This window comes from Drosophila subpulchrella, chromosome 2L (assembly GCF_014743375.2).
Source record: "Drosophila subpulchrella strain 33 F10 #4 breed RU33 chromosome 2L, RU_Dsub_v1.1 Primary Assembly, whole genome shotgun sequence".
Lineage (NCBI taxonomy): Eukaryota > Metazoa > Arthropoda > Insecta > Diptera > Drosophilidae > Drosophila > Drosophila subpulchrella.
The window spans coordinates 3,617,306-3,643,678 of record NC_050610.1 but is presented as its reverse complement, the minus strand read 5'-3'; the positions used below and the strand labels follow the sequence as shown (position 1 = coordinate 3,643,678).

The 26,373-nt window shown below is 40.2% G+C and overlaps 2 protein-coding genes across 2 annotated transcripts in view; one reads left to right on the top strand and one right to left on the bottom strand.

Annotated features, from left to right (window-relative positions):
* Window positions 1-4,250: 4,250 nt before the first annotated feature.
* The window catches only part of LOC119546696, a 48,325-nt gene continuing 26,202 nt past the window's right edge, over window positions 4,251-26,373 (top strand). Inside the window, exons 1-2 of the mRNA XM_037853175.1 lie at window positions 4,251-5,403; window positions 14,100-14,144. The gene's annotated coding sequence lies outside the window, so the exon portion shown is untranslated. The remainder of the gene's footprint in view (window positions 5,404-14,099; window positions 14,145-26,373) is intronic.
* LOC119546697 lies at window positions 8,340-9,940 on the bottom strand. Its single transcript, XM_037853176.1, has 2 exons — window positions 9,862-9,940; window positions 8,340-9,676 (listed from the first exon to the last, which is right to left on the bottom strand). The coding sequence occupies exon 2, from the start codon at window positions 9,645-9,647 to the stop codon at window positions 8,430-8,432; it is 1,218 nt and encodes a 405-aa protein (XP_037709104.1). The 5' UTR covers window positions 9,648-9,676; window positions 9,862-9,940; the 3' UTR covers window positions 8,340-8,429.

Here is a 26,373-nt window from a genome sequence, read left to right as displayed (position 1 = left end):
AAAGGACACAGACAGACAGCAAAGAGCATCTAATAAACTTTCGCGCGCGGCTATGAATTTTCCGAGCCAACTTGTTTTTTGTTCCTCGAGCTTGGCTCTGCTGTTTTTCGTCGACAGTGAGGCACGCGCTGCTCGGTCTAGACGCAAATCAAAGAACTACGTCTCGCACTGCCAATCAATGTTGCCCCTCAGTCGAGCATATACTGTAGATAAAACGTACGTACCTCTGGCTCAAAGTTGCATGCCACATCTTAATTTTACCTAAAAATATTTTAAGATGCCATAAAAGTATATATTGGGTAACCAAATGTGTTAAATGCAAATAGCTTTTAAAATATATTTATCTTGTGAAAAGCTATTACAGCCTATTTTTGAAATACATCCAATTAGAGCTATAAAATTTTCAAGAAAGATTAACAAAAAATCTTTTCAGGTCTAAATGTGCTAAGGAATCGCTTAGTAAAGCATATTTTTCAAATTCTTTCACTTTTGCAAAAAGTTTTTATAAAATATGTTTAGATATTTTCAAATCATATCCTTTAAGAAATTTAAGTGTATTAGTTAAAAAAATTGCCTTTTACAATTTTTAACTTCATTTAATTGATGCTGCATTTTTCCAAAAAGCTTGACTTTAAAGTATGTTAACATCCCCATTTGAAAACCGTATCTAAAAAAAAATGACTAAATACGTTAATAAGTTTCCCAAAAAGCAATTGATTAGTTGGTACTTTAATGCCAAGAATCTAAACTTTATTGCTTACCAAAGAAACCTACTAATAAAATGTTTTATTTTATATGCTTTACTGCAAAAAAGGTTATTTAATGAATACTTTTTAGATTCATTTGCGAATTTTGTCGGAGTGCAACTCCTAGCCAAGATTTGCATGCAGCTGGTGCCACTTCTTCAATTAAAGTCCAGGGAAAGTTGGTTTATTGACCGAACCTGAGCTGGGGACAATTGTAACAGTTTATCCAAGTAAATAAACGGCTCAGAGAGGGTTAATGAATGGCCAGCAGCGAGGGGTAAATGCACTTCAGCTTGCAGATGGATTATTTATTTGACTCTCTTTGCCTTGCCTGGCATTTAATGGGATAATATTGTTAGGAAGCTGCTATGTGAAGACCTTCTCAGCATCTGACAAAGTTTTTAAGACTTACAGCTGGCTATTTATAAAGAAGTAAAATATAATTGCTTAAAGTACATGCAAGAGATTGGATAGTTAAACTAAGTAAACAGCTATAAGATTATTTATTCCTTCATCATTCAAGTTGCTACAATATGAAATTTTTAAAAACGCTTTGGAATAGAAATCCATTTTGGTATCTACAGTTTGTAAAGCTTCTTAAGTACCATTATAAACACGTTCACATATTGGATAATCGAAGAATTACTTAAATCCCTCAATATTCTTTTAGGGAGTTTTGACTCAATTGGTCAGTTTTTAAAGAAACATTTTCCCCATTCAAAGGCATATTCATGCAAGCCTTAGGTGATGCTGAAGAGACAAAATAATTTCCACTTTCGGTGTTGACAATGCAAGTAACAGTTTGCTCCACTCGTATCCTGCCATTTTCGTCCTGTCCCTGAAACAAAGGAGCTTTTAACATGTCTGCCAAAGAGCGAGTGTGTGTGTGCGGACGAGTTGAAGTAACCTTTGGCCGATTAAACATAAATCCCTATAAAGCAACAAAGTAAAAATTGCCAACGAGCCAAGTAAAAACTTTGGCAAAGTGCTCAACGTCTTGGAGCTTCGCTGCTCTCCGCGCTTTCCACGCTTGCCGCGCTCGGTGGCAAGGACGTTCTGCTGGGCGGATGGTGGTGGGTGGAGGGTGGTGGTTGGCGGCAGGGCGGAGGCCTTTGAAGCTCCGTTAATGCAGGGCGGCGGGGCCAAGGGGCGGCTGAGTAATTTATATGCCAGGCACAAGATCATCGCTGTTAGGGCATTAAAAACTTAAATAGTTTTAATGCGACACAAACTATGCGGGAGTAGAGCCGAGAACAAGGCGAACAAGATTCGCGGCACCGCGCCCAAGGTGCGTATACTTAACGCAGCCTTAATTATTGTACTTCCCCGGGCAGAGGAGAAATCGGTGGGGGGGTTGGCAAGAGATTGTAAGCCAACATTCATAATGTGCAATGGCTCGTTTGCCCAGCAAGACGACCATCTTGTCCTTTATTCTGGGCCAAGTAAATTTAAATAAAAATGCAGATGGAAATGGAGAAACAACTCGGCTACAAGCTGCCCAAGGAATTGATTTGAATGACCAAGGAGCAAGGGCGGGGAAGTCCCGAGGAATAACAATAAACATTTCTATCTGCTCCATTGGTTATTTACTCATTTCGATGGGAGGAGAGGCAGCGCAGGCATCAAACAAGAAAAACAGCGTAAAACGAAAAGTTCCCATTCCCCGGTTTGTTTTTTTGAAATCGCGAAAAGGACTTCACTTGATGGCAGCCAAACTAAAGCAGCCAAATAAGCAACCGCAGGCCAGGGTCTGCTGATTTTCTTCCTTTTTTTCTGGGTTCCAAAGACAGAAGCTGCTTATAAAGCAATATACAATTCGCTGTGGGCGGCCAGGCAACAACAATCGAACCGAATCGATATTTTTCGCTGCCGGGCGAAAGCCCACTGCCCCCTCTTTTTATCCTCTTGGCTTTCGTATCCCATGCGCCACGTCTTGACTTTTTCTTGTCCCTGGTTCTGGCCAAAATGGATTTTTGGCACCCCCAAGGGGCCCGTTCCGCCGGTGACACGGGCATTTGGGCGGGGTTAGGTGGAAATGCACTCCCGATCTGAGCCTCCGATTCCGGCCACACATCCCGCCGGCCGAGGACTCCAGCTTGGGAGTTTTCACGCCTGAGTCCGTGGTGAAGTTTTCCCACCAGCTCACGCAGTCAGCTGCGAGTTGAGGTTGGCTTTTCTGGCTTTTGGTGCTTTGCATTTCCAGAGCGGCGCCGACTCCCTGAAAGAACGCTCTGTTATACCATCTGTGATACCGCGAGAGAGCTCTTAAAGGGGATATTTTCTGGGAACAGTTTGTTACCCGCTCTTATACTTATAGGGAAAAGGAAAAAAGAAAGGGAAAACTCGATAGTGCTTATCAAAATAGGTGGAGAAGCTGCGATGAAATCATAAACAATAACAATAACAAAGCAGAAACATGCAGGTAAATTGCACCTTGATTATCCTAAAATGGTAAACAGCTGAATAGTATTTCTGCAAGAGCTTATGGTTTCTGCAAATAAATTAATTACAGTTTGGGAGTGATTTTATCTTCAAGTTATTTTAAGTTGTCTTTACAATAATGATATATTTTGATATTGACTCAAAGTAAACCTAAAGTATTTATAATTTTAACAAATAATACGTTTTTGTAAGCTTACATTTTATTCAGGTTGAAATAGAAATAAATAAAAAATTTTAATTACTAAATTATTACCTAAATTGCATTTGAGTTATTTGGTTTGTTTTAAGAAAGGGAAGAGTTTTAACTTTCATGTGTGTATTTAGAAAAAATATTTTGATTTTCGGTCTTGTTCATTATTTTCTAAATTTAATAAATTTACAAAAATTTAAAAAAGAAAATGAAAATCATACTAATGTTCTTATTACTTTTTAGTTTTTTGCAAAAAGTTATAAATTTCCTATTTGTTTAACATATTTATATAAATAAATAATTTATTTTTCTCTAGTGTTCATAACATTATATTATATATTCTGTTCAAACGAATTTAAGGAATATAATAGCCTATAAATGGGCTTATCTCCTTTGACATTTATAAGTCAATATGGACAATACAAATATAATTTAATAACTGCAATAAAATCCTAGTCTTTTTAATTGATCTGCAAATGCCAGTTTAATATTAAGTGTTATCAAAAAAGTTTTTATCTCTCTGATTTATGTCTTATCTTCTTTAATTAACACAAAAATGTGGATTAATATGCTAATGAAAAATCCGTTTATTAAGAAGTTTATAAGCATATAAATCACATTGAAAATATAAATAAAGTAGCTCTGGTTCTTTGGCTGGGAAACCGGTGAAAGTGGTGCGCTCTCTCAACGACTTTCCCTCGCGCGCGCTCTCTCTGGTACTCTCTCTTTCCCTAGAGAGAGAGTATAACAGTTTCCCGAGCGAAAAACGAGGCACGAGGACGTCGCCGAGAGAAGTGACGAAGGCCGCCTGGTTTTCACTTGGCGGAGGCGTCCGCCTGCCTGGAAATCCGTCGAGCGTTGCGGGCGCAGCAGTTGAAAAGCGTCCGCCGTGAGCGACAGACACGCCGCAGTCGATCCGTTCGAGTCCGCTTCGCTGCGCTCTGCCCCCATCTCAGTCGATTCGATTGCATCCGATCGGTTTCCAATCCGCAGCCCCGCCCGTGGAGCTCTCCGCCGGAGGGATCACGTCCGTGGTTACTTAAACCCGAAAAGTTGACCAGTGGGTCGGCCAACGCGCAGAAAACGCGTGGTGCCCGAGAGTCCGTGTGCTGTGTGCGTGGCGAGGGGAAAGTGGCGCAGGCAGGCGGCAGTACGTGCCGCCATCAGGATTTTCCGAGTGCGCCGGGTAACGTGAGACGGGAAACGGGAGACTACGGAAAACAACCTGAAATCCATTGGCCGCAATTTGAGGAACCAGCGACAACAACATGTGTAAACGCTAACGAGCGCGAAAACGCGAACATTTTGATTGATTTTGATTGACATGCCACTCAGCGCATGCCACCCACTGCGAAAAAGTGACAGAAAACAAAAGAGGGGGGCGTAAAAATAAAACAAACAACCAACTCGAGGACAATCGCTTTGCAACTGCAAAAAATCGCCCACAAGTATTCACTATAAATCAAACAAATATTGAAGCGTTTGAAGCACTTTCGGGTCTAAAAAATAATTGCCTCAAGGGCTGTCAGCGAAAGTGCCAGTCCAAACAGGAAAAAATATATGCCATAGCGCCAGAAACAAATGCAATCAAATCAAGGCCCATAAAAACCGCACAAAACACGCTCGCCATAAAGCAAAGAAAAGCCAGTCGAAAAAATAATACAAAAAATAATAAAATCCACAGCATCAGGCGGCTAATCAACTACAACAAAATAACAGAAAAAAATATACACATATAAAAAAGCGCTGAGTTGGGAAACTGTTTTTTTGGCCTCTCACTTGGATTTCCTACTCCTTGCTGTGTCAGTGTAGTGGTGTGTTCCATTCGCGTATACATATACGTTTATTTTTGTGTGCCTGCGTAGGAAAAAGGATAAAATATGCCGGCATTGATTTTATCCTGCGACAACAGCAGCAACAACACCACCATCGGCTAAACAGCAGCCAGGGCAACAACAACTTTCATAATAAGAAACGAGCTGGGAAAGTTGCAGGAATCGAGGGCAAAGTTTTCGGACATTTTCGGTATGTTGCCTCTAATTTCTGCACTGTTTTAGTTATTCCGCTTGTTGTACATAAAACTCAACAATATTGCTGTCAAAGTTCTGACAGTTTGAACTTTTTATATGCTCGAACTGCCGTCTTTTCCCATCCTCTCCAGTTATCCCGCCCTGGGTTTGGGGTCCAAGGATCCCTGCCGATATTTGTTATGCGGAAAGTTGCTCGTATAATTAGGTTAAATGCTTGTAAATAAACAAAAGTGTTCGATTTAAAAGAGTTGCCCACGCAAAGTTTGGCATTCTGAGGACTGGCTTCTTCTGGGGATTGGGAATAAAGTTTCGCAGGAAGTTTTATCCGAACAAAAGAGTTCCCACAACTTTGGACAGGAGCTCAAAACAATAAAATGGCTAGTTGTTGTTTACAGATCTACAGATCCATTGTGAAATGTTTTCACCATTTGTCTTTTTTCCTTCCCCTGAGAACTTGTTATTAATTTGTTCAGCATTCAATTAGGCTCGTGTAAATTGCGGCTGTCAAACGGCCTGTCAGCCTGATAAAGCCCCTTTGATAAGGTCATTTAATTGGCCAGCACACAAAGTGCCCAAAAGTAAAACTTACTGATTTTTAAAATGTTTGTGTTGTGGCTTCTGTAAATATTGTAAAGGGCAAAGGTAGAAGAACCACAACAAAGGACCTCCACTCATCCCGAATTTTTACCCGCCCAACTGTTCGAAGTCGGCTCTTTTCGGGGGCAACCGGGGGTTAAACTGCAAATATTCGGAAGCCCAATGAAAGTCGTGTGTTTGTCTCGAATTAAAAAGGAAACAAGGAAATGCCGAAGGCAATGCCTTTTCCACGCTGACGGCGTGCAAATGAGAAAATTCATTATTTAACATTAATTAAGGCTTATTATGCACATTATCAACACAGTGGGGCGAGCACGCACACACGTGTGTTGGTAACCGCATTAAATGTCAGTCAAAGACTCGACTAAGTAAACACAAGCCCATGGAAGTTTTTCCGTGTACACTGTGTGTGTGGGCGGCGATGGTGTGCGCCTGATTGCCAGCGAGTGTGTGTGGGTCTGTGGACAACTATCAGAAACACCACTCACACACACAGGCACAGGTGAAAGTTTTACTTTCCGTACAGCCTCAAGCCCCCAAAAGGAAAGTCAGGTTCATAATTCAACGCCCTTTGGAGGATGGCGAAGAGGGGATGCGGTGGTGGACAGCAAGGAGCAAACAGAAAGCAAGGCGGCAGCAGAAAAAATACAGGGAACGAGGACGAAATCGAGGTGGCTTTGACTAGTGGTCATTTAGAATTCATAAAACACCAAATATTGCTCTTAAATAAAAATATGACTGAAAAGCAAAAATTTAATCTGTTTGGCCTTGAATATGTTTGGCAAGCAATTCAAAAAAAAAGTATTTTTTTAATTTTAATTTATTAAAAGATATTTTTTAAAAAGCTGAGCAAGTATTTTCTGAAAAACCAATATTAAAAAAAAAGACATAAAAATAATACGAGTAGTATAGATTTTCACAACCTTGTCATGTTTTTTGGCGTCAGGTAACAACTAAAATTATTTTTTTTTAAATTTTTAAACACCATGTCAGCCTTGTGTGAATTTTCAAAAATGTTTTATGAGATGTCTGAAGGTATCAAAAATTTCAATGGACTGATTTTTCAATCCATTAACTGCAGTCCACACCTGTTTGCCAGGACGAACATGCCCATCCTGACAGCCTTCACCGCCCAGCCTTCACCTGGGTGGAAAAGGTGCTTAAATTATTCAGTAAATTGTTAAGTAAATAACACGAAAGGCGCACGTTAAAAAGCAGCCAAAAGACAACAATAACAGCGGCCAGAACAACAGGCACAGACATCAACACCATGCCCATCCCCGCGTGTCTATGGGCCACTGAGGAAATTTACCTCTCACATGGACATGGCGATGATGATGATGATAATGGTGGTGATTCTGGGTCTGATGATGCTGATGTTCTGCAACTGAAGCCGAGGCAGATGATGACACGCCGCACAGTTCACGGCTCAGCGGAGTCGCCGGCAGCAAATGTACAATAAAATAAACACCAAATGTGGAGAGCTGCCCCGAGGTTTTCGAAACGGGCGGCCAGAACGGAACGGAACGAAACGAAAACAAAGCCGGAAACGGAAGCAGCTATGAGAGTTCAGGCGGCTGGAACGACGCACTCTGAACCGAGTAAACAATAGCGAGAAATTTGTTAGCACAGGAGCAGGAACCGATGCAGGAAAGTCGAAAGTAGACAAAGGCTCTATTGACTCACCTCAGTGGCCATTCCGCCCTCAGAACGGCAATAATTGTGGAGGGTTTTGGGTGGCAGAGCTACAAGTAGCAGAAACAATTGCACTTCGCATAGATATTTAACAATTCAACACTTTCGGGGGTGGCTTTTAAAATGTATTTGGTCAGGGGAAGTAAAAAGGAGTTATTAGTGAATATTTTGTATGCGTAACGTATATTAAACGTCAAAAATAACACTGTTTTGCTCTTTTTCTCAAAGTATAATTAAGTAAAATATTTAAAATTGGAAAGCACAGATCTTATGTATGTACGCTTTACCACAGAGTATATAAAAATCATTTTAATTGGTTCAAGAAAATGAATAAAAATCTTAGACCTTTTAAAATAAAAATCTCAAATAAATAGGTTATACGGTCCTTGATTTCGGTAAATTTTTTTATAGTTTATATTTTAAATTATGATTTTTGGGCTGTAATTAATTAAGTTTAGTGCCTACACTTATGTTTATTACAGTTAGTCACCGCCAGCTGGCACAAAAAACGGTCAAAGTTTAAACAGAAGCATTTTAAAAACAATGTTTTTAAATTTCTATATCACACTTAATCCGAAACATTCCTTAGCCTATTCAATTCAAATACGTATCTACAGTTCAACCATAATAAAATAGTGCTTAAGTTTTTGTGGTGTTTTATTATATTTTGTAAAAAACATTTTTTTATGATTACCAAATATTTTATAATTAAAATTTGGAAGCAGATACTTAGTCAAATAAATGCTTTACTTTGTCTATTGCCTTTGATAAATATTCAAATCTCGGCCAGGAGAGCCTACTTTGCCCTGATCCTGAAATGTTTCCTGTCCAAACTTGGAGTTGCCCACCTCTAGCATCAGAGTCGCTTTCCGAGTCATCGAAGGCATTCTCGGGAGCCTGGGTAGATCGTGAAATTTTCCGCTTCCTTACTTGTCGCCTTGGACTAGGCAATTTCGAAACTTTCTTGGTATTGGATCTCACTTGCTTCGTGACTTCCCTCTTCTCCTCTTGGGCCTTTTTTATGAAATTGTTGCTGGACATTCGATAGAAAACCTTTTCGGATGGGGCCATTTTACGCCATAAAGAGGCGACCTCCACGGTTAATAAGCCAGGATTGCTTTGCCGGATTTTGCGATGGAAACTTTTATAGGCCGGGACGCTACTTGTGCGACGAGCCAGTACCGATGAAGCACCTTGTATTTTGGGTGATTTTTTCGGGGTCTCCACTCCGCGTGCTTTCGTCTTCAACCGCTTAACAGGCTTACGCACTAGGGTCGTCTTCTTCATATTAGTTTCAACCTTGACCCTTGGCATGTGCTCCTTCGCATTACTGAACCGAGCTTCTGAAAGTTCACACCCTTCATAAACCACAGCCTCTTGTAAATCATTATCCGGGTGAAACCCAACAGCATTAAAAATATCATCACGATTTTGCACTTGGTTAAATAATTTCAGGACATAGTTCTCAGCATAAAATTCTCCTCTTTGCTCGGGTGTCATTATACGCCATTTATCCATTGCTTCCTGTAGATTCTCTACGGGCTTACTGCCGTGGGCCACGGATATATCCTGGAGAAAGTTTTCGAAGGGGTTTTCTTTCACCGACACTGTAGCTAACGACTTGAAGCCATTCAAATCAGTCCCAGATGAAACTTTCATCAAACCGCTCTGCGTTTGGTCCGTTGACTGGTTAGAATAAATTAAACCTATTCGGTTATTAGCTTGCTGTGGTGCAGGAGGATTACTCTCCTGGCTACTGGAAATCGAAGTATCAGAATATCTCAATTCTCTGGGCGCTTCAAGGACCTTAACATTATCTGGCGATGGTTCGCCTACGCTCTTCATCCCTTCTGTTATTATATTCGAATGCACATGTTCCTGTTTAATTTTGGGCTTGGGTTGGGTTCGATCTGGGGTTGATCTTTTCGACCTCAAAACTGGCGCCATTCCGTGACTGTGTGTTAGTATCTACGTTTCTTAAATTTAAATCAGAGATTAATATCTTTCACAGAATGAGTAACTAAGAAAATAGATGGTGTCGGCTGCCAAATGATTACAAAAGCGACTTAAGTTAAAAGAGATTTTGTTTACTTCTGTCTTTCCTTCTATTTTCTTTGTAACAAATACTTTCAAAAGGAAAAGAATGAAAATAAATATTTACCTTGAGTTAGAAATTGTGTACTACCCCCTACACAGACTGAATATAACTGGAGAAATGTAAAGGCTTGGGTAACTGGGACTTTTTACACTTCCCCAACAAATGAAAATGTATATTTTTGTGGTAATTTTGGACCTATAAATACTGAAGATTTATCTGCCGCCCACCGAATGGAAGCAAGCAGTGCAAGTTGGGTCCAATCCATTCCCGCAGAGCCCTCCATATCCTCCAGAATCTGGGACGCAGAGTGCTCAGACGCAAATGACATGCAAAATAAGCGGCAGAACCAGAACCAGTGGAACCATGAGCAGGAGCAGCCGGGCCACTTACTGAGCCCCAGACATCCGCCAGATAGGGTTTATTAGGGCACCGAGCCGGGCGCCATAATTTATGCGGGTTTCGAGTAAAAATGTTTGCATAAACTTTATGCAAAAATATGCTCTGGCCAACGCATGCTGGGTGTTCATGGCTTGGTTGGTCGGGTGGCTCGGTGACTGGGTTGAATGGGCGGTGGCAAGGTCTCTTGGCAGCAAACTCTTGGCCCAGGCACATTAACAGAAATTGATTTTCGATTTTTCCCCCACTCGCTCGTCCATTCTGCTCGGGAACAAGGTCTGGAAAATGCTTTCTAGCTGAATTAGAAAATAAAGCTATTTGTTTTGCACATTTTGTGTCGTTTCGGTTATCCTGGAGAAAGTTTGATTAGTTTGTTTTGCATTTGTTTCGGGCGTTGGGTGCCGATAATGTTATTAATGTTTATATATAGTGGCCAGGGAGTTTATCGAACTCTCGGCCAACATTCTGATTTTGAACACTGGCCGAAAAAAAACCTTTGGCAACATATTTTCCGAAAGTTTGGGATCGGGTTCGGGGGTTTCAAAAAGTTGGCTAGAGTGTGCTTGAGGTTTGTCCGTGAGTGTTGTTTTTTGTTACACACATTTAGCCACTATTTTTGGTAATCCTTTTCACAAGGGACGGGTAGGAGAGGCCAGGTCAGCTGGCTTTTAACCTTTTAGCACTTTACGGAAATGCACTTCGACCTCGCGCGGTTTGCTGAGAGTTCAGATGGAAGGGCTTAAATGGTAAAATGTGCGTTAAGTAGAGTCGCAACCTTGCAAACTTTGTAAACTTACTCGAACTAAAATAAATGGTGTTAAACTTTTTTTAAAATTTAACTTTAATAATTCCATGCACAATCTACGGCTTAAAATTATTATTAAACTATTTTTACATTTAAGAAAAGGTAAATTTTTAAATATACTGGATTTGTTGTATGCAATTTTAATTCCTTAAATATAAGCATGGACTTAATGCATCTTTATGGCCGGACCTATAGAAGTCATCTCATTAGTAAAAGGAAAACGATTTAATCAACAGTTAAAGAGAAACCAGAGTGACTTACAACATCAAACCATTTACTGTACCAGTCATCATAAGACAAGCTTATTTTGAACTATAAAGATCCCAACTCAACACTCCCTTAAGATATGGTTGTTTCTGTTATTAAATCTAGGACTTAGGTGGATAAATAGGCAAGGCTAAATTAATTTATTGAATCTTACTACCATTTCTGTAATAATTTATATCATTTGGTTATATGAACTGCAGAAGGGACAATTTAGGAAGGCAAGTGCTAACCGAAGCGATTTAAGTGCCAGGAGTCTAGGAAAAATGGGCTAAGTAACTGAAAAAATATTCGTGATTAGCCCATACCCCATATATGAATTTACAAAGGCATAAAAATGGAATAAAATATTCCCTAAATAATCCAAAAACGTAATTCCTTCTATACTGAATGATTACATCATCTTGTAGGTCAGAGCAATTGGCAAGGTGCTAATTTGGTTTCCACATCTCGAGATCAAAGACTGCTCGAGTTTTGCCTGCTGAGAGCCATTCGCTGGCACCCCACAGCCTTGACCACATTCCCCGCCAAACTGACCGTGACCAGAAACAAATTGGCGTGCAAAGTGCTCGACAAATCAATTGCAATTACCCGGCCAGTCTGCCAACGAGGAAATGGGGCCGAGTTGGGTGGCTTGGGGGCTATTTGGGCCAAATGTAAAACATTAAATAATTCCAATCTGCGCCTGTTATGCGCCGCAATGGGCCACGAGCTCAATCAGAAAGTTAGCCAAACAAATTGCAAACGAAAACACAAATGAGATACGCTTTCGCCTGGGATGCGATGCTTTCGGCCGACTTTATTTCTGGCTTTGCATTCACTTTGTTTTTCCCCAGCCGAAAAGCGGCAACAACAGGAAGGCGAAAAGTTGAGAAAAATCAGGCAACAATAACAACGGCAAGGGCTTACTCCATTTTCCGCGGAGAGCGAAAGCAATTTCCGTTCGTTAAACCTACATTTCGAAATTAAATTTTTTACACTTGAAAAGTTCGCAGCTTCAAATATTTTCATTTTGCCTCAGACGCGGCGCAATTATGCTCTGTCAGTGGGGGTGAGTGGGCCTGGCAACCCTGGCACACTCGAAGAGAATCCAGGCGACCCCAACACCCAAGTCAAAACCCATTTCTGGAAACCTCCCCCATCCTGAGCAAGTGAGTTGTAATGCGTTGTAAGGTTGTGACGCCTTTAAAACATTGACCTCGGGTCGAGGGAAGATGGATCTAAGTCTTCGACTTATTTATACCCAATGAGGAAATTCTTTTAATTATTAACAACAATTTATTTTTATCACACTTAACTTTGGACTTTTAATTGCCTAGAGAGCTGTCCAAATAAACAATCAACTTAAATTTAAAAGGTTTATAATATTTATTTATAAAATATTATAAATATATTGAAAAATGTATTGTGATTTAGCCAAACTGAAAGAAGGGGTTAATGACAGATAATTTTAAAATAATACTTTAATATCAAATATTTCGTTTACTCAAATCGGAATACCCAAAGAAGCATTTCGTGGGGTACTAAGCACAACCATCAACAACGTGCACAAAAATATACATGAAAATATTGCTCAAACAAATGCTGAGCCTGAGTACGCCCCCGACCTTTAACACCCGACCCCCACCCACTCATTATGTCTTCCGTTGGGAAAAACGGAGAATAAAAAGTTTAGACTCTGTTTGCTGTGGTTACCCCTCGTGGTCTGCGGGGGAGGGCAAGCAAAAAATGCTGTCGAGTATTAAATATCTATTGGGGAAAATGCGGAGTGCCCGAATTGAGGCCTCGACCTCCAGGAGATGAAAATATTATGCTTGCTTTTCATTATGTTTTCGTCGCTGGCTCGGCGAAATTTCTTGGCAGCTTAATTAAGGCATTATTTGTGTCATCGATTTTGGGAGAGCTTTACTTTGAATATGGTGCGGGTATCTGATCACACAAGCCGACTCGATCCCATCTAATTTATATTATCTGCCTAATTTATATGGCACGCCAAATTGCAAAACAACAAACCCTACCCAAAATGGATAGCCCTCATACCCCCACTAAATCGTTAGGCCAGAAAAAAGGGAAATGTTGGACAAGAATTGTTATAAAAAAAGGACCCAAGGACCCCCAATAAAATCTGTTTTATTTGCATGCCCCTGGCGCGGACAGAGACGTGGCCTTATTTTTGGTTATTCGAAAGGGGCCCGGGGCTAATAAACGGACAATCAGAATTCGAATAAACTGGATGCAATTTGAGTTGAGAGGAAACGGAATTAAAATGAAAGTTTACGACATTTTTATTGGATTGCAGTCCGAGTTCGTTACTTACAGTAAACAAAGGGTTGGACTTTGAAAGCGATGCAGGAAGTTCAAGTTGTAGCTGTGAAGAGGCCAAGGAGGTCAAAGGTCCCAGCCACGCCCCTGTTCCTGCAGGAATGCATCAAGAAAAGTTGGGCGACGCGTCTGGCATACTACGACGCCATTAAATAGAATATTTAATTTTATTGTGGCCCCCGCAGCCTTATGGCATTGTCCTTTGTCACCAAAGATACATCGCACACACCCACAAAAGGGTCAGGACGCTTTCGGAAAATGAAGCGGCGCGCATTTTTCGAGGCTTAGCTACAAATTTAAATTCCGAGCATGCTGCTGCGAAGGCTCCCAAGGCATCCAGCATCCAACACATATTTACATATTCCTTTTACCCGCTTCACTTTCCAAAATTTCCCCCAAAGCCATTTTATATTAAAAAAGAGGAACAAAACAAAATGGAACGAAAAGTTTTATACATTTCTAATAAAAAACCCTTTTTCGTTGTTTCTCAAAGCCGTCTCTTCCCTTTTTTCAGGTTTTTTTGGAACACTAAGCCGCGGATGATTAAAACGATAAAAAGGTAGGTTGGAAAATTTTCAGACAGCCTTAAAATATTATTTTTGGAGCACACTTTACCAAGTACAAGTGTGCTTTCCATAATTTTTAAAACATATTAATGTAATAGTGAAATGTATTATTCTGAAAAAAAAACTTTAATAAAGGTACATTAAGTTACCTCCAGTATGTTTTTTTTTATTAATGCATGTTTTTATGCAAATCAAATTAAATATGTAAATCAAAAGCGACGCCATGGCTTTGAAGTAAGTTTTCAATTTGGTATAATATTTATTTTTCTTTGTGCTTTTTTGCCATGGAGCTGTCATGTGCTTGGCCTTTATTTATTTATGATTATATTTATTTATTTATAAATGCTATATGTACATATGGCGATTCGTCAAAAACGCTCGCAATATTTCATTGGGGTTTAAAAACAATATTTATACGCTTGCGGGCCAAAGTAAAACCGAGAGTTTTTGCTTGTTTGTTGAACTTGCAACTTTTTTTCGCCTTCGCTCTTTCGGGTTTATTAACTGAACGACATAAAAACGGCCACAAAAATCGCTGGCAATAGCCATGTAAAAGTAGCGCAGACAAACGGCATTCGCAATAAAAACGAAATTGATTTATGAGGAGGCTTGAAATGTTGCCATTTTGCCATGTTGATGCCAGCGATTTGTGGCCGTATGAAAACGAAGAGCAGCTTTTATCAACGCCCTTGTCAGGAGCGGTTATATCCTCGATCCTTAAACTTATGATCCTCTCACTTATCCTCTCATTTATTTTAATCTTTAATGAACTAGCAATATCTTAATGATCTAGTAGTTCACATGGTATATAGGGTTAGAATATTAGTATTTTCAGTATAATTTTGTCCTATTACATACAAAATCAGGATTAAATGAAGTAAGCTTCGTGAATTCGAGATTTTTTATTAAAAAAAAAAATTATTTCCTATCTAAAATAAATTACAGTTATAATGCTCTGATAATTTCTTACATTCACTTATCGAGTTTTGAAGTGGTATGCAATTCTAGTGTGGCCAAAGTGCAACTTAAAATAAAGAAGTATATCTTCAGTCTTACCAAAACTTTTCTTATAAAAACTAATATAATAATTACTCTATTTTTTAGCCGATTAAATTTACTCAAAAAAAAGGGCCTCTTTATTAAAGCCTTAAATATCAAATTTAAAATACGTTCGGCTTTAAAAAGGTATTATACTTAAATACTCAACCAGTATTCTCGCTGTTCATTATTATTCCTTATACACTCAATTCTCGCCAGTTGTCTCCAAGTTATCTCATTAGATGTACTTGAGGTTGGCGAGGTGGAAAATGCGGAGGAGAATGGCAACATTTTAATTTCTTTTTAATGCGGTACGAACCCATGGTCTTAGCTTCTTGCTTGGGGTAGGCCAAAAAATTAATTATCGTTGGCAAACACGCTCAGCGAAGAGGGTGGCAAAGTGGGCGTGTGCTGGGCGGGGAAATCGTTGCAAGTGAATTGTAAGCCGGTGGAACTGAGGCTCCGCGTTTTTCATTACATGAGCGTTGTTAAGCTAAAAATAAATTGCTTATTAAAAAGCCTGCGCCACCCATGCAAGGTGGGTGGTTTTCGGGGAAGGGTGGTGCAAAAGGCGGAGCCACTCATTTACACTTGAGGGGGCTCCAAAGCGAAGTGGGGAGGAGCTGTTAGCAGTGACAATGCGAAATAGAGCGATGGAAGCAGACATCCAACTGGGTGTGAATGACAAAGCCGCCAGGAATCTCTCACTCCCCTTTCGCCCCTTTCCCATCCCGTCTGCTCCCCTTTCTCCCATTCCCCCCCTCCCCCTCGCTTTCTCCGCTAAGCGCGAGAAAGTCCTTGAAGCAATCGACTTAATGCCTGGCTGTGGCGTTTGTACATATTTAGTTTGCATTTACATGGCACACACAGACACAACAAGGACATTGGCATACAAAAGCACTGGCAGAAAACCACAGTAAACTGTGTTAGCTTAAATGCTTACTTTATTAAAGTGGAATACTTACACAAGGTTCTGTTTTTGAAACCCTTATTTATGGAAGTTCTTTTGCTGGCACTTCTAATGTGACCTGATTTCTTAGTTAAATCATAGTTGATATTTAAACTTAAAATTAATATGTATTCAAAATGTTTCGTTTAACTTAGTTTTATTTAAAAGTGTTGTGACACTTTTTACCTTACCTTACTTGATATTATTTACGCTTCAATGAAAATTATATTTAATAATGTTAATATCGCGGAAAATAAACTTTAAAATACTTATTGATTTTATTATTGAAATGTCAATATTAATGACCATTAATATTTATGATGTTTTATCGAAATCTAAAACTTTTGGTTCATTTGTTACTTATTTTTTATTTTTTACGAAACATTGCACAATTATATTTGTTGCCCTTTGTTCAAAGCAATTGTTAGTTTTTAAGTCGAGTTTTATCTTCATGTTTATTTTCGTAAATATTTTGTACCTTAACCAATCTTTCCTAACATTGATAAAAAAGAGGCAATTTTCGAAATTTAGTTAATCCGAAATGTATAATTGGAGTTCCCAATGTTCATGATCCTAAACTTTTTGCATAGTGTCTAAGACCCTAGAAAGCACATTTAATTTTCTACACATTGCACCATGTCCTGATAGATTAACTGGATATTGGGATGCCTCTCCATCCTTATGTATACGTATGTGCTCTGCTCGAAATGAGCGCTTTATAAATATGTCCTTGTCAGCGTCCGAGGTGGGACAATTTGCCACTCCCCTTATCTCTATCTGCGCCAGGACCCTGCCAGGACCCCAGCAGACCTGATTGGATAGACCAGAGTTCGAAAGTCAAGGTATCTCCGTCCAGTGAGGCTGAGTGCGTGTGCTCGTGTGCGTATCCTGCACGCTTCAATGAATTTTTGTCAACGTGATTCGCATTAGAATGTGTATTCAAATGAGCACATAATTTGTTTGTTTGCTTGCTTCCCAGCAACCCCAAGTCTGTGAGCATTAAGATATGTCTACATGTGGGATTGGACTTCCTGGGAACGATGGGATCGACCTGATGATGCCAACTATCAGATAAATCGGTCGAATACCATTAGGAAAATAAATAGCAAATCACTGTTTACCCGAATGCCAGGTAAAATATTCTAGCTTTCTCCTTAGATATATTCCGCTTAAGTACTTTCAGTAACATATATCTATAGAATTTTGAATATCAAATCATTAAGAAATTTTCTTAAATCGTTGCTCTCATAATTTTCAAAATCTGTTGAGATCAAGTAACTTATTAAATTACAAAAGAAAGAAATCCTATATTCTACGACACCCTCTTTATCAGTGGGTATCACGTCGACGCATAAATATCGAAGCGTGCGAGCTGAGTATTTGGCATTTTATGAGTGCAATTATCTGTGGCAGGGAGTGTGTGAAATAGAGACCCTCTGGGGGCAGGAAATGGGTGTGGGCCCTGCGCCTGATATAAATTTCGAACAAATTACAAATAAATTGGAGTTGTCGTGGCTGCGCCATTGTCAACCCCAGAAGCAATCGCTGCCAAGAGGCCCCACTAGTAATTTAAAATATGCAAATTTCCCGGAGCCCTGTACCAACCCTCTGAGCCCAGACACACCCACCACTTGGCGGAGTATTTATTGCGATTCGCTTTGTCGTCGCCGAAAACAGTTTTAAAGACAATTTTCATTGAGGTTTCCCCAGCTTTTCCAGCCCACAATCGCCCCGCCTGCCACAACAACCATAACATTTAATTTACTTAAGTTCACTAAGCCGCTTTCGGGCCAATCACTTTGACGAATATTGTGTCTGGGCCGCATTTTAATTAAATGTATGAGTCCATGTGCAGTTTATATGGTATTCGTATGTATCTGCGGCCGGGGCTTATCCTTTTGCCATTTTGTCCTGGTTTTGTTCGAGTCTTATGTTTGATTGATGGGCGCTTGTGCAACTTTTTGTGGCCAGCAAGTCAACGCGAATTGATTTAATGCGAAATGCATTTGTTTTTATTATTACTTGCTGGGGCTCTCGTTTTGATGGACAATTCGCGGACACATTGGTTCCGTTGATTGCATCTGGCCATAAATATAAATTCTTTAAAGCGCACATGATTGAGTTGCAGTCCTGCAGGCAAAACAAATGTTCCTCTGGGCTGTGTAAATCATCGCGCTGATGAATGACCGGCAATAAATAAATTAAAATCGTTTATTGAAAAACGAGATAGTTGTTAAATAAATATTTGGAGTTCCACTTTTTCGCAATGTTGAGTAGAATTTTTCTAAATACTATTCATTTGTCTCTAATGAATTTATACCATTTTTGTTTAGTTTAATTTCAAAGTTTTTAGTTTAGTGGAATTGTTTGGCTTTCCCTTTTAGCTTTGAATGTAAAGCAAAGCCCATAATAATACAAATTTAATTGTTTGCTGCACTTTTCTAAATGAAAGTACTCTAAAGCTAGGTTCCAAACAGAAACTTCACTTTTAAAACTTTTCCGGCAGTTGAGCAATTTGACTTTGTTGCTTTCTGATTCTTTCACTAAAGGAACTACTAAAAAATTCGTTTTTGTGGCTGAAAATTCGGCAATGTTTAGTTCTTTCTTTTGCTTTGAGCCAGCTATATTTTCGCGCATTTGCTGTTTGTGTAAAACAATAATAATAAATTGTGGGGCAATTCAGGAGATGGCTTTTGTCGCTTTGACTTTCCCCAGCTCTCGTGCCACGCCCACTTTCCCTTGCCCCGTATCATTCCTGTAAACTTTCACTATTTGTGTTTGTGTTTTTCGAGACCGGAAAGTTTTGCGCCCCTTTTGCATTGAATTTATTTGTTTGTTTTTGCGCCAAGGAGATTTGGCCAAATTATTTAAGCCTATTGAACCTGCCGGTTGCCTGGCTGTGGTAATTGCGTAACCAAATAATTGCTGGCTTCTTGATTTTCACCCTAACTACTTAGCCCCGGCTTTATTAAATTTACAATGGAACAACTTGTCGTTTTGGGTGTGAAAGGAGGGCGATGTTATTAAACATTTTCTCCGAAATTCGACATTTAAGTTCACTTCTGCTTGTCTTTTTCGCCTTTCAGCCCGGATTCGGTGGCAATAATCCTCCCTTTGGCCTTCGGCCCCTTGGGTTGATAGACTTTTCTGACGATTGAGATTGAGGCGAACCGAGCGATGCAGAGGGCCCAAAGGCATAAGGAAGCTGGCGCCATTTTGTATTCCGCACATACATACTACATTTATATGTGTGTGCGTATTTATGTTGTGCGAGTGTGAGTGGCAAAGTGACGATAAAACATTTGCCTCGATTGCTTAAGTATGCCATATCAGGATGGAGCTGGCAAAGCTCTGGAAATGAGGGGAATGCCCTCGAGGAGGCGGGCTCTGATGAGCAGCTTGTTCCTGCACCCTAGCGAGTTGGGTATTATGATGCCATTACGTAATTCCATGAGCGAACTGGCGAATCGTACATACATGCCATCAGAAAAACTAAGCAAACTCAATTATTGATGTGCCTCGTTGGCAAATCAAATGTGGGCTCGAGTCTCAGTTTTCAAGTGCCGAAAAGGGGTTTTTGTTTGCGGGCTATCAGATTTATAAGTATGTTACGTTTCGCTATCTCGCATGGGTGGAAATTGGCTAAGAGCTTTCGAATATCAATTTCGTTGTAGTTTTATTGATTTTCTCCTGACTTTTTTAGTGTGTCTTTCCAAGCTATAAGTGTACTTTCTAAACAGACTGGCATTGCACAAATTTTAAACATCCCAACTTACATATAAGGGGACTGTTAAATAATACACTAGTCATTATCAGAAATTAACAAAGATTTTCATAGATGTGCTAAGCTAATTTCAAACTCTCAAGTATTCTGATTATACATTTTTTCTATTTAAGTTGCTTAGAAATTCATGTTCCCTTTAAAACTCCTTTTAAGAGTTTTCCTGGAATACACATATTTTTTTCAAGTGCACCCAGAGACTCACCCTAAAACTTAACGAGTAAACGTTAGTTGGCAGTCGAAAAAGCCAAGAAAGCTGCTCGGTCCTCTGTTAATTTAAGTAAAAAGCATTTTGCCTGATGTGTTTATTTGCCACGCCTACCAAAGGACCTCCCCCGGCCACGCCCCCTCCCACACACACACACAGGCGGAGCGTTATCCTGGTGCTCCAATATTACTGATAATTTAGTTGGTCTCTTGTCCTGGCAGCGTACATTTATTGTTTGCCATGTAGCAATGGCTTTATATATAGAGGAGCTAAGCGAGTGTCCCTGTGTGTGTTAGCCAAGCATCTCTGTGTGTGTGAGCTCGCCAATGTGTTGGTTCATTTTTGGCCTTTTGCCAGGGCCGACACATTGGCGTCCCTTTATGCGAAAATGAGTTGAGGCAATGTGTTGGGTTTGCTATTTTTCGCATGTCTTTTTCGTTTTTCTCATATCATTATGAAACGCTTGAATGGGTTTTTATGTGCACAAGTGTGCGTGTGCCGTCTATGTATTGTCTGAGAGCGCATGTAGAGGAGCTAATATATTTGGCTATTGATTTAGAGCGCCGATAAGTTAAATATTTAATAGATTCTATCAGGAATTTAATGCTGCAACGCCGGAAGGATGGGGAAATGGGAAAGATAATATAGACTTGTAATATTTCCCAAACGAAATATTCAATGGCGTCCTTAAGGACTCTATAATACTAGTAGGGGAATGCAATGCTTTATATATTATAACATTTTTAGAGAATATACTGGTTACTTATTATTATTCCTATCCAATCTAAGCTCTACCAACATTTATTTCAGTTCACTGCCAAAATAAAGTTGTTTTAGCATTTTCGGGTATTTTCCAATTTGGGTGTTGCCCAAAAAAGCACAGACAACTCTCCATACACACGTAGCCGTGCTGGCATTTGTTTAACAATTATGCAAATGTCCCGGGCAGACATGCAAATACATTTTTCGGTAAATAAAACATTTTCGCGGCAGCTTTTAATGCTGCCAAATAAAACCAGCAGCAACAGCAAACACACGCGAAAACATAAGAAAATAAATAAATAAGGGAAAAGTGCACAAACATTTTTCGGGCCGGCTACATAAATTATGCCAAAGCATGTGCCGGCAACAACAATGGGCAGACGACCTGCAACAACCAGAGCCGCAACATCATTGTTGTTGACCTACAAAACGGCAGAGCGAATTTCCATTTCCATTTTCCCAGGCAAGTTTTTCCGCGCAGGTCCGCGCAAATTGCGGCCAATTAATTAGCTGCAGTCCGCGGCCAGTCGGAACGGAATGTGTGCCCCTTAATTTAAGGTCTGCGCGACACTTTAAGCAATTGTTGGCTTCAAGCTGTCAGGTGTCGAGCGGCCGAGACCAGCCATAAAATATGTAAGAGATACAGTGCGGTAAATAACAGTATGACCATTGGGTAGGAGGCAACCCCAAACGAAAATATAATATTTACTCCCTAATTAAAGTATTGCATCCAGAACTTTTTTGAATTCTGGAACCAAATTGATAATGAGTTTAAAAGTTGTAAATATTTTTGAATGCATTTTAATGTTTTATACAGCACTGTACAAATCTGACCAAGTGTTGCAAAGAATTAACAATTTATGAACACAGTTTTTTTTTTACAAAAAGCCATCCTTTCTTTCATTTGCAACATGTTTTGTATTTTATTTTCTGTTGTTTGTATTTGTCTTCTTATAATGGTATTATATCATATATAATAAGATCCTTAAAATTACTCTGGAATTAAGCTATAAAGTTATCCAATCACCAAGTCACATGGCCGCAAATTAAATACCAAATCGTAATCGCAATAATTCTGCGAAACCACAACTGTTATTATATGGATTAAGGTATTAGTACATTATGTAAGCGCAGAACGAAAATCAACTGAATATTTATGGCAGTTTAAGTTTCGCCCGAATTATCATGAGACTTGTCGCGATGCCCACTTAGGGAACTCTAATCCGACTAATCCGCCAGATGCTTTCCCGCACCCTTGGATCTCAACAAATAATGTGGTATACTGTCTTGTTGCCACGCAAGACACTTAGTGCCTGGGCATCGTTAGAATACTTGCTTTGTTAATAAGATTACGCTGACGTATGCACGAAAAATGCTGGCAGGTCAGGTGAAAATGGTCTCAAAATATGAGGGGCGAGGCTGCCAGGTGTGTTTGGAGCACCGCAAAAGCCAGGGAGCCGAAAAACCACCCACAATCCCGACCCGGGGTTAGCTGACATTTAATCAAGGCACAGAGCAGAGGTAAACAAACGGAAATAAGCGAAACTTCCTGTTGCTGTCACCGCTTTTTGCTGCTGCCCCTGCCTGTTTGCCGCCTTTCTGCGCATACGAAACGGAAATACAATCAAAATTGTGTAATGTTTGCTTGCCACCAGCACAGGCAGCATCAGCTGGCAGCAGGAAGTGTGGTGGCATGGGGTTTCTGGGGGTTCCAGAGGGTTTCTGGGGTTTTGGGGGGCCGCAGTGGGTTAAGGGGCCTGCAAACACGTGCCAGATTGTGGTGAGGGTTTGTAGTTTTTATTTTCCGCACCCCAAAAACCCCTCCGACTTTGATGGCGGGCTCTTTGGGCTTTTGAGGTTTGGCTGAGTGCTGACAGATGTGATCGGTGAATGTGTGTGCTAATGAATTTTGCAGCCATCGAGTGATTAGCATTATGCCAATTAAATATTTAACGCGCCCATTTATTTGCCATGTTAATGCGCGCATTCGATATGCAGAGGGAGAACCGCGAACAAGGAACTCACATTTCGACTTATTGCCGACTTGTAAATGCAAATGGGTTTTTCCCGGAAAAGCCGAGCTGGCGGGGGAGGAGCTGCCAAGAAACCCTGAAACGTTCGACGAATGTCAGTTATAATTGATGTTTTGACAAGTCAATTGTCAGCTAATTGGAGCCGCATATGAGGATTGCAAATCAATAAATCGGAATTGTCAAGTGAGGAGTGACATTGATGTGGGAACAACGGAAATAAATTATTTAGACCAGAGGAACACAATAAAAGACTTCCAGAAATTAAGCAAAATAATTAAAAAAATCCATTACATATTATTTAAATTGCATTTTAAATTCGCGAATTTACAAATGAGTGTTTCTGTTCTCAGAGTTTATGTGAAATATACTAACAAAGTCATTGCCCTCGTAAAAAACTTTAAGCCGAGAAGCCAATATGGCGCCTCAATTTGGCTTCACCATGTAAATGAAAGTTTTGTAAAGAAGGCAACATTTGTAAAGTTCGTTGGAACTTTTCGGCGAAACGGCAATTAATTTTCCCCAAAAGCGCCAGAGAATATTTTCATTTGAGTGTCATCATCAGTTTGCATACAGAGAAAATGTTTTGTACTATTTTCACGAACTCAATAGAAAATGTAACATTTTAAAATAAATCGAGAGCCTTTCAAATATTTATAATATCCAGAGTTCTGGTTATTACAGACCATTTTCGCCGAAAATCATTTTGTGATCTCTTAGTCAAAACTATTCGCACTTAATCCCCCAATTCCACGCCTTTGATTCATGGAATATCCCCTGAAACACGCTCGACAAACAAACCCTTTCAAAGCGATGGGAACGCCCATTTTATTTGCTACAAAACAATTTGCAAAGTCATATTTTATGCCATCAAAGGCATTTGTCATTTATGCACAAAATGTGTGGCAATTTGGGCAAACAGTTGCCAAAACAGAACTATGTAGTTTGCAGCGAGTATCTGACGAATGAACACGATGTGGGGGCCTGTTTGTCGTAAAAATGTAGGCAGAAAGGGTGAAAATATAGGGGTGAATACGGATACAAGCTGAGGAATGGGGCCACAATTTAGCAAACTTGTGCTATTTGTCTCGCTGCGCAAAAATGAAATAAATACAAAAATATGTACGAGCAAAAAGTTGACAGGACGAGCCATTTGATTTTGGCTTTGGCCCGACTGACAAATTTTCCTCTTGCTTTCGGCTAATAGTAAAAAATATGCGCGATGGAGTTTCGGTGTGACAGCTCTCGAGATAACCATGAATATATAAGCTTGGCCAGAATTATGTATATGAATCAATGGGGCATGGGCACCCGGTTCAAAAAACAGAGCGGGTGGGGAGCAAACAAGCTATTTTATTACAAATGCTCCGATTGTGAGTGTATGTAACTCTTTTATACTTTACAGACCTAGTAAGAATTTTTGGATGGGTCAGATTCCGAAGAATATTCTGGAGATAAACTTTTAGTTTTTAATGTTCTTGAATAATACCATTCTTTGGGATCTTATTCGTAGAATAAGGAATACCGAACTCATTCTTTGGTTCTACAATATATAGCTTAACGGGGTACTATATGATTTTATACATTCAAGCTCGAACTTGATGCTGTCCTCTTTAGTTACTTTTTCCTTTCTTTTGAAGCCTCGTCAAAACAGTACACGTTCTGAACGGTTTTTTCCACAATTTCTTCTTGCTGGAGAAATGCCAAGTCACACAGACACACACGGAGAAAGTCTGTCCCACACGCACACACACAAACACAGTCGTGCACTTTGCGTTTATTGTAAGGCAATAAATTCGCTGGATAATAATTTCAGTCTGGCGTCATAGCAATGATAAACTGTAGATGATATATTATTGCGTTTTTAGTAGAATAAATAGCGACAAGTCCTCGGCCGACTGCGGAGCTGCCTCCTGTCCCCCCTCCCCTTTCAGCCTATGAGTGCGTGGCAGGATTTGGCGGCAGGACGCGCTGTTTACCACAAAAAACAGGCCGGAGCTCGGTCTAAGCTTTAGAGTACATAAATCTCATCGGCGGACCTTCCATCCCCGATCCCCCGATCCGGATCCTGCGTAAAGCCCTTTCACATGCAAAGTGTTGTCTCGTGTTTGCAGCCTTGTTCCGCCCCCGTCGCCTCTTTGGCGTTTTAAAATGCCCCGTTTTTATGAGTTAGTGTGACGAGTGGCCATAAATTTGATGGCTAAGAACTGAGTGGCAGCGTATATATTTATGCCGGGAATCCGGCTGAAATTTACAAGTATTTTGGGTGCTTATAAATCGGGTGGCTAAAAGGTTGAGGTTCTGGGCGAGGGCAAACAGCAACGAGCAGGGATTACGCCAGAAATAAATCGTGAAAAGAATCCAGCCCAGAAGATATTTTCCAGGACACACTTAAAGCCCAGAACGAAAAGGATTGGCAATCGCGGAGTGGAGTTGGCGAAAAACGCTAAAACAAACAGTTGGAAACCCATCAGGAAATAATATATGTATAAAACAGAACGCAGACAAACAATCGAAAGACGCGTGAGGCTGACAACGAAATTTTCCGACTGTCAATGCCAGAGTTTCCAAGGAAAACCAAAATTAAATGAAATTTTTTGCGCATATTGAATATGCACATAAAACGGAAGTGAAAGAGTTGATGGTTTTGGACTGGGGCGTACGCTACAAGGTGCTTGACAGCCGATCGATTTTCGCAAGGGATGCAGGCCAGACAAATATTTGGCATCTTCTCGAGGGGTCTCGAGTGCCTTTGTCGGCTGTTTGATGGGCGATGCCCCGGCGTAATGTGATTGACTTTAAGAATCGCCGAAACTTCGGCATTCTCTCTGTATGCCCGCAACGTAAAAAATTAAAACGAGCGCAGGCGGCCCCAAAACCACGGCAAATAAGCCTCGCCTTTCGGGCCCATCTCCTTCCATTTCCCGGCCGGCTTTCCGTTTTTCCGCTTTTCCATCGGCGGTCAATGGAGCGTTGTGCCGACTTATCCGACTGTCGTTACGTGAAATGAAAGCACGTAGCGTTTTCATTTCGGTCAGTGTGCAGAATGCCAATTACAAGATGTGGCGGCCACTTGGCGAAAAAGAAAGTATTGCAAGAGACCTTCTTGTCTTCCCGAAATTGCTACAAAAACTACCAGCAAAATATAAAAATGTTGCTGTTATCCTTTGAAGTAAATTATAATAAACGCAATTTAGTTAATTTAAACCTTTATTTTGATAAAAAGTTTTCAGAAATTTTTTAAAAGAAATATTTATGTTCAACACCGTTTCTTGCAGTGCTTTTGGCTTGAATACAATGCCCGCTTCCTTAGCCGAAACTCATTGAAATGAGTCGCGCACTGTCGAAGCGGTAGAGCCCCATAACTGATAGATGCCTCTGGGGCGAAATTTTTAATAACCCCCAGCAGATGTGAGTGTGTGGCAAGCGAGAGAAATGTCTGGGGCACTCAGAA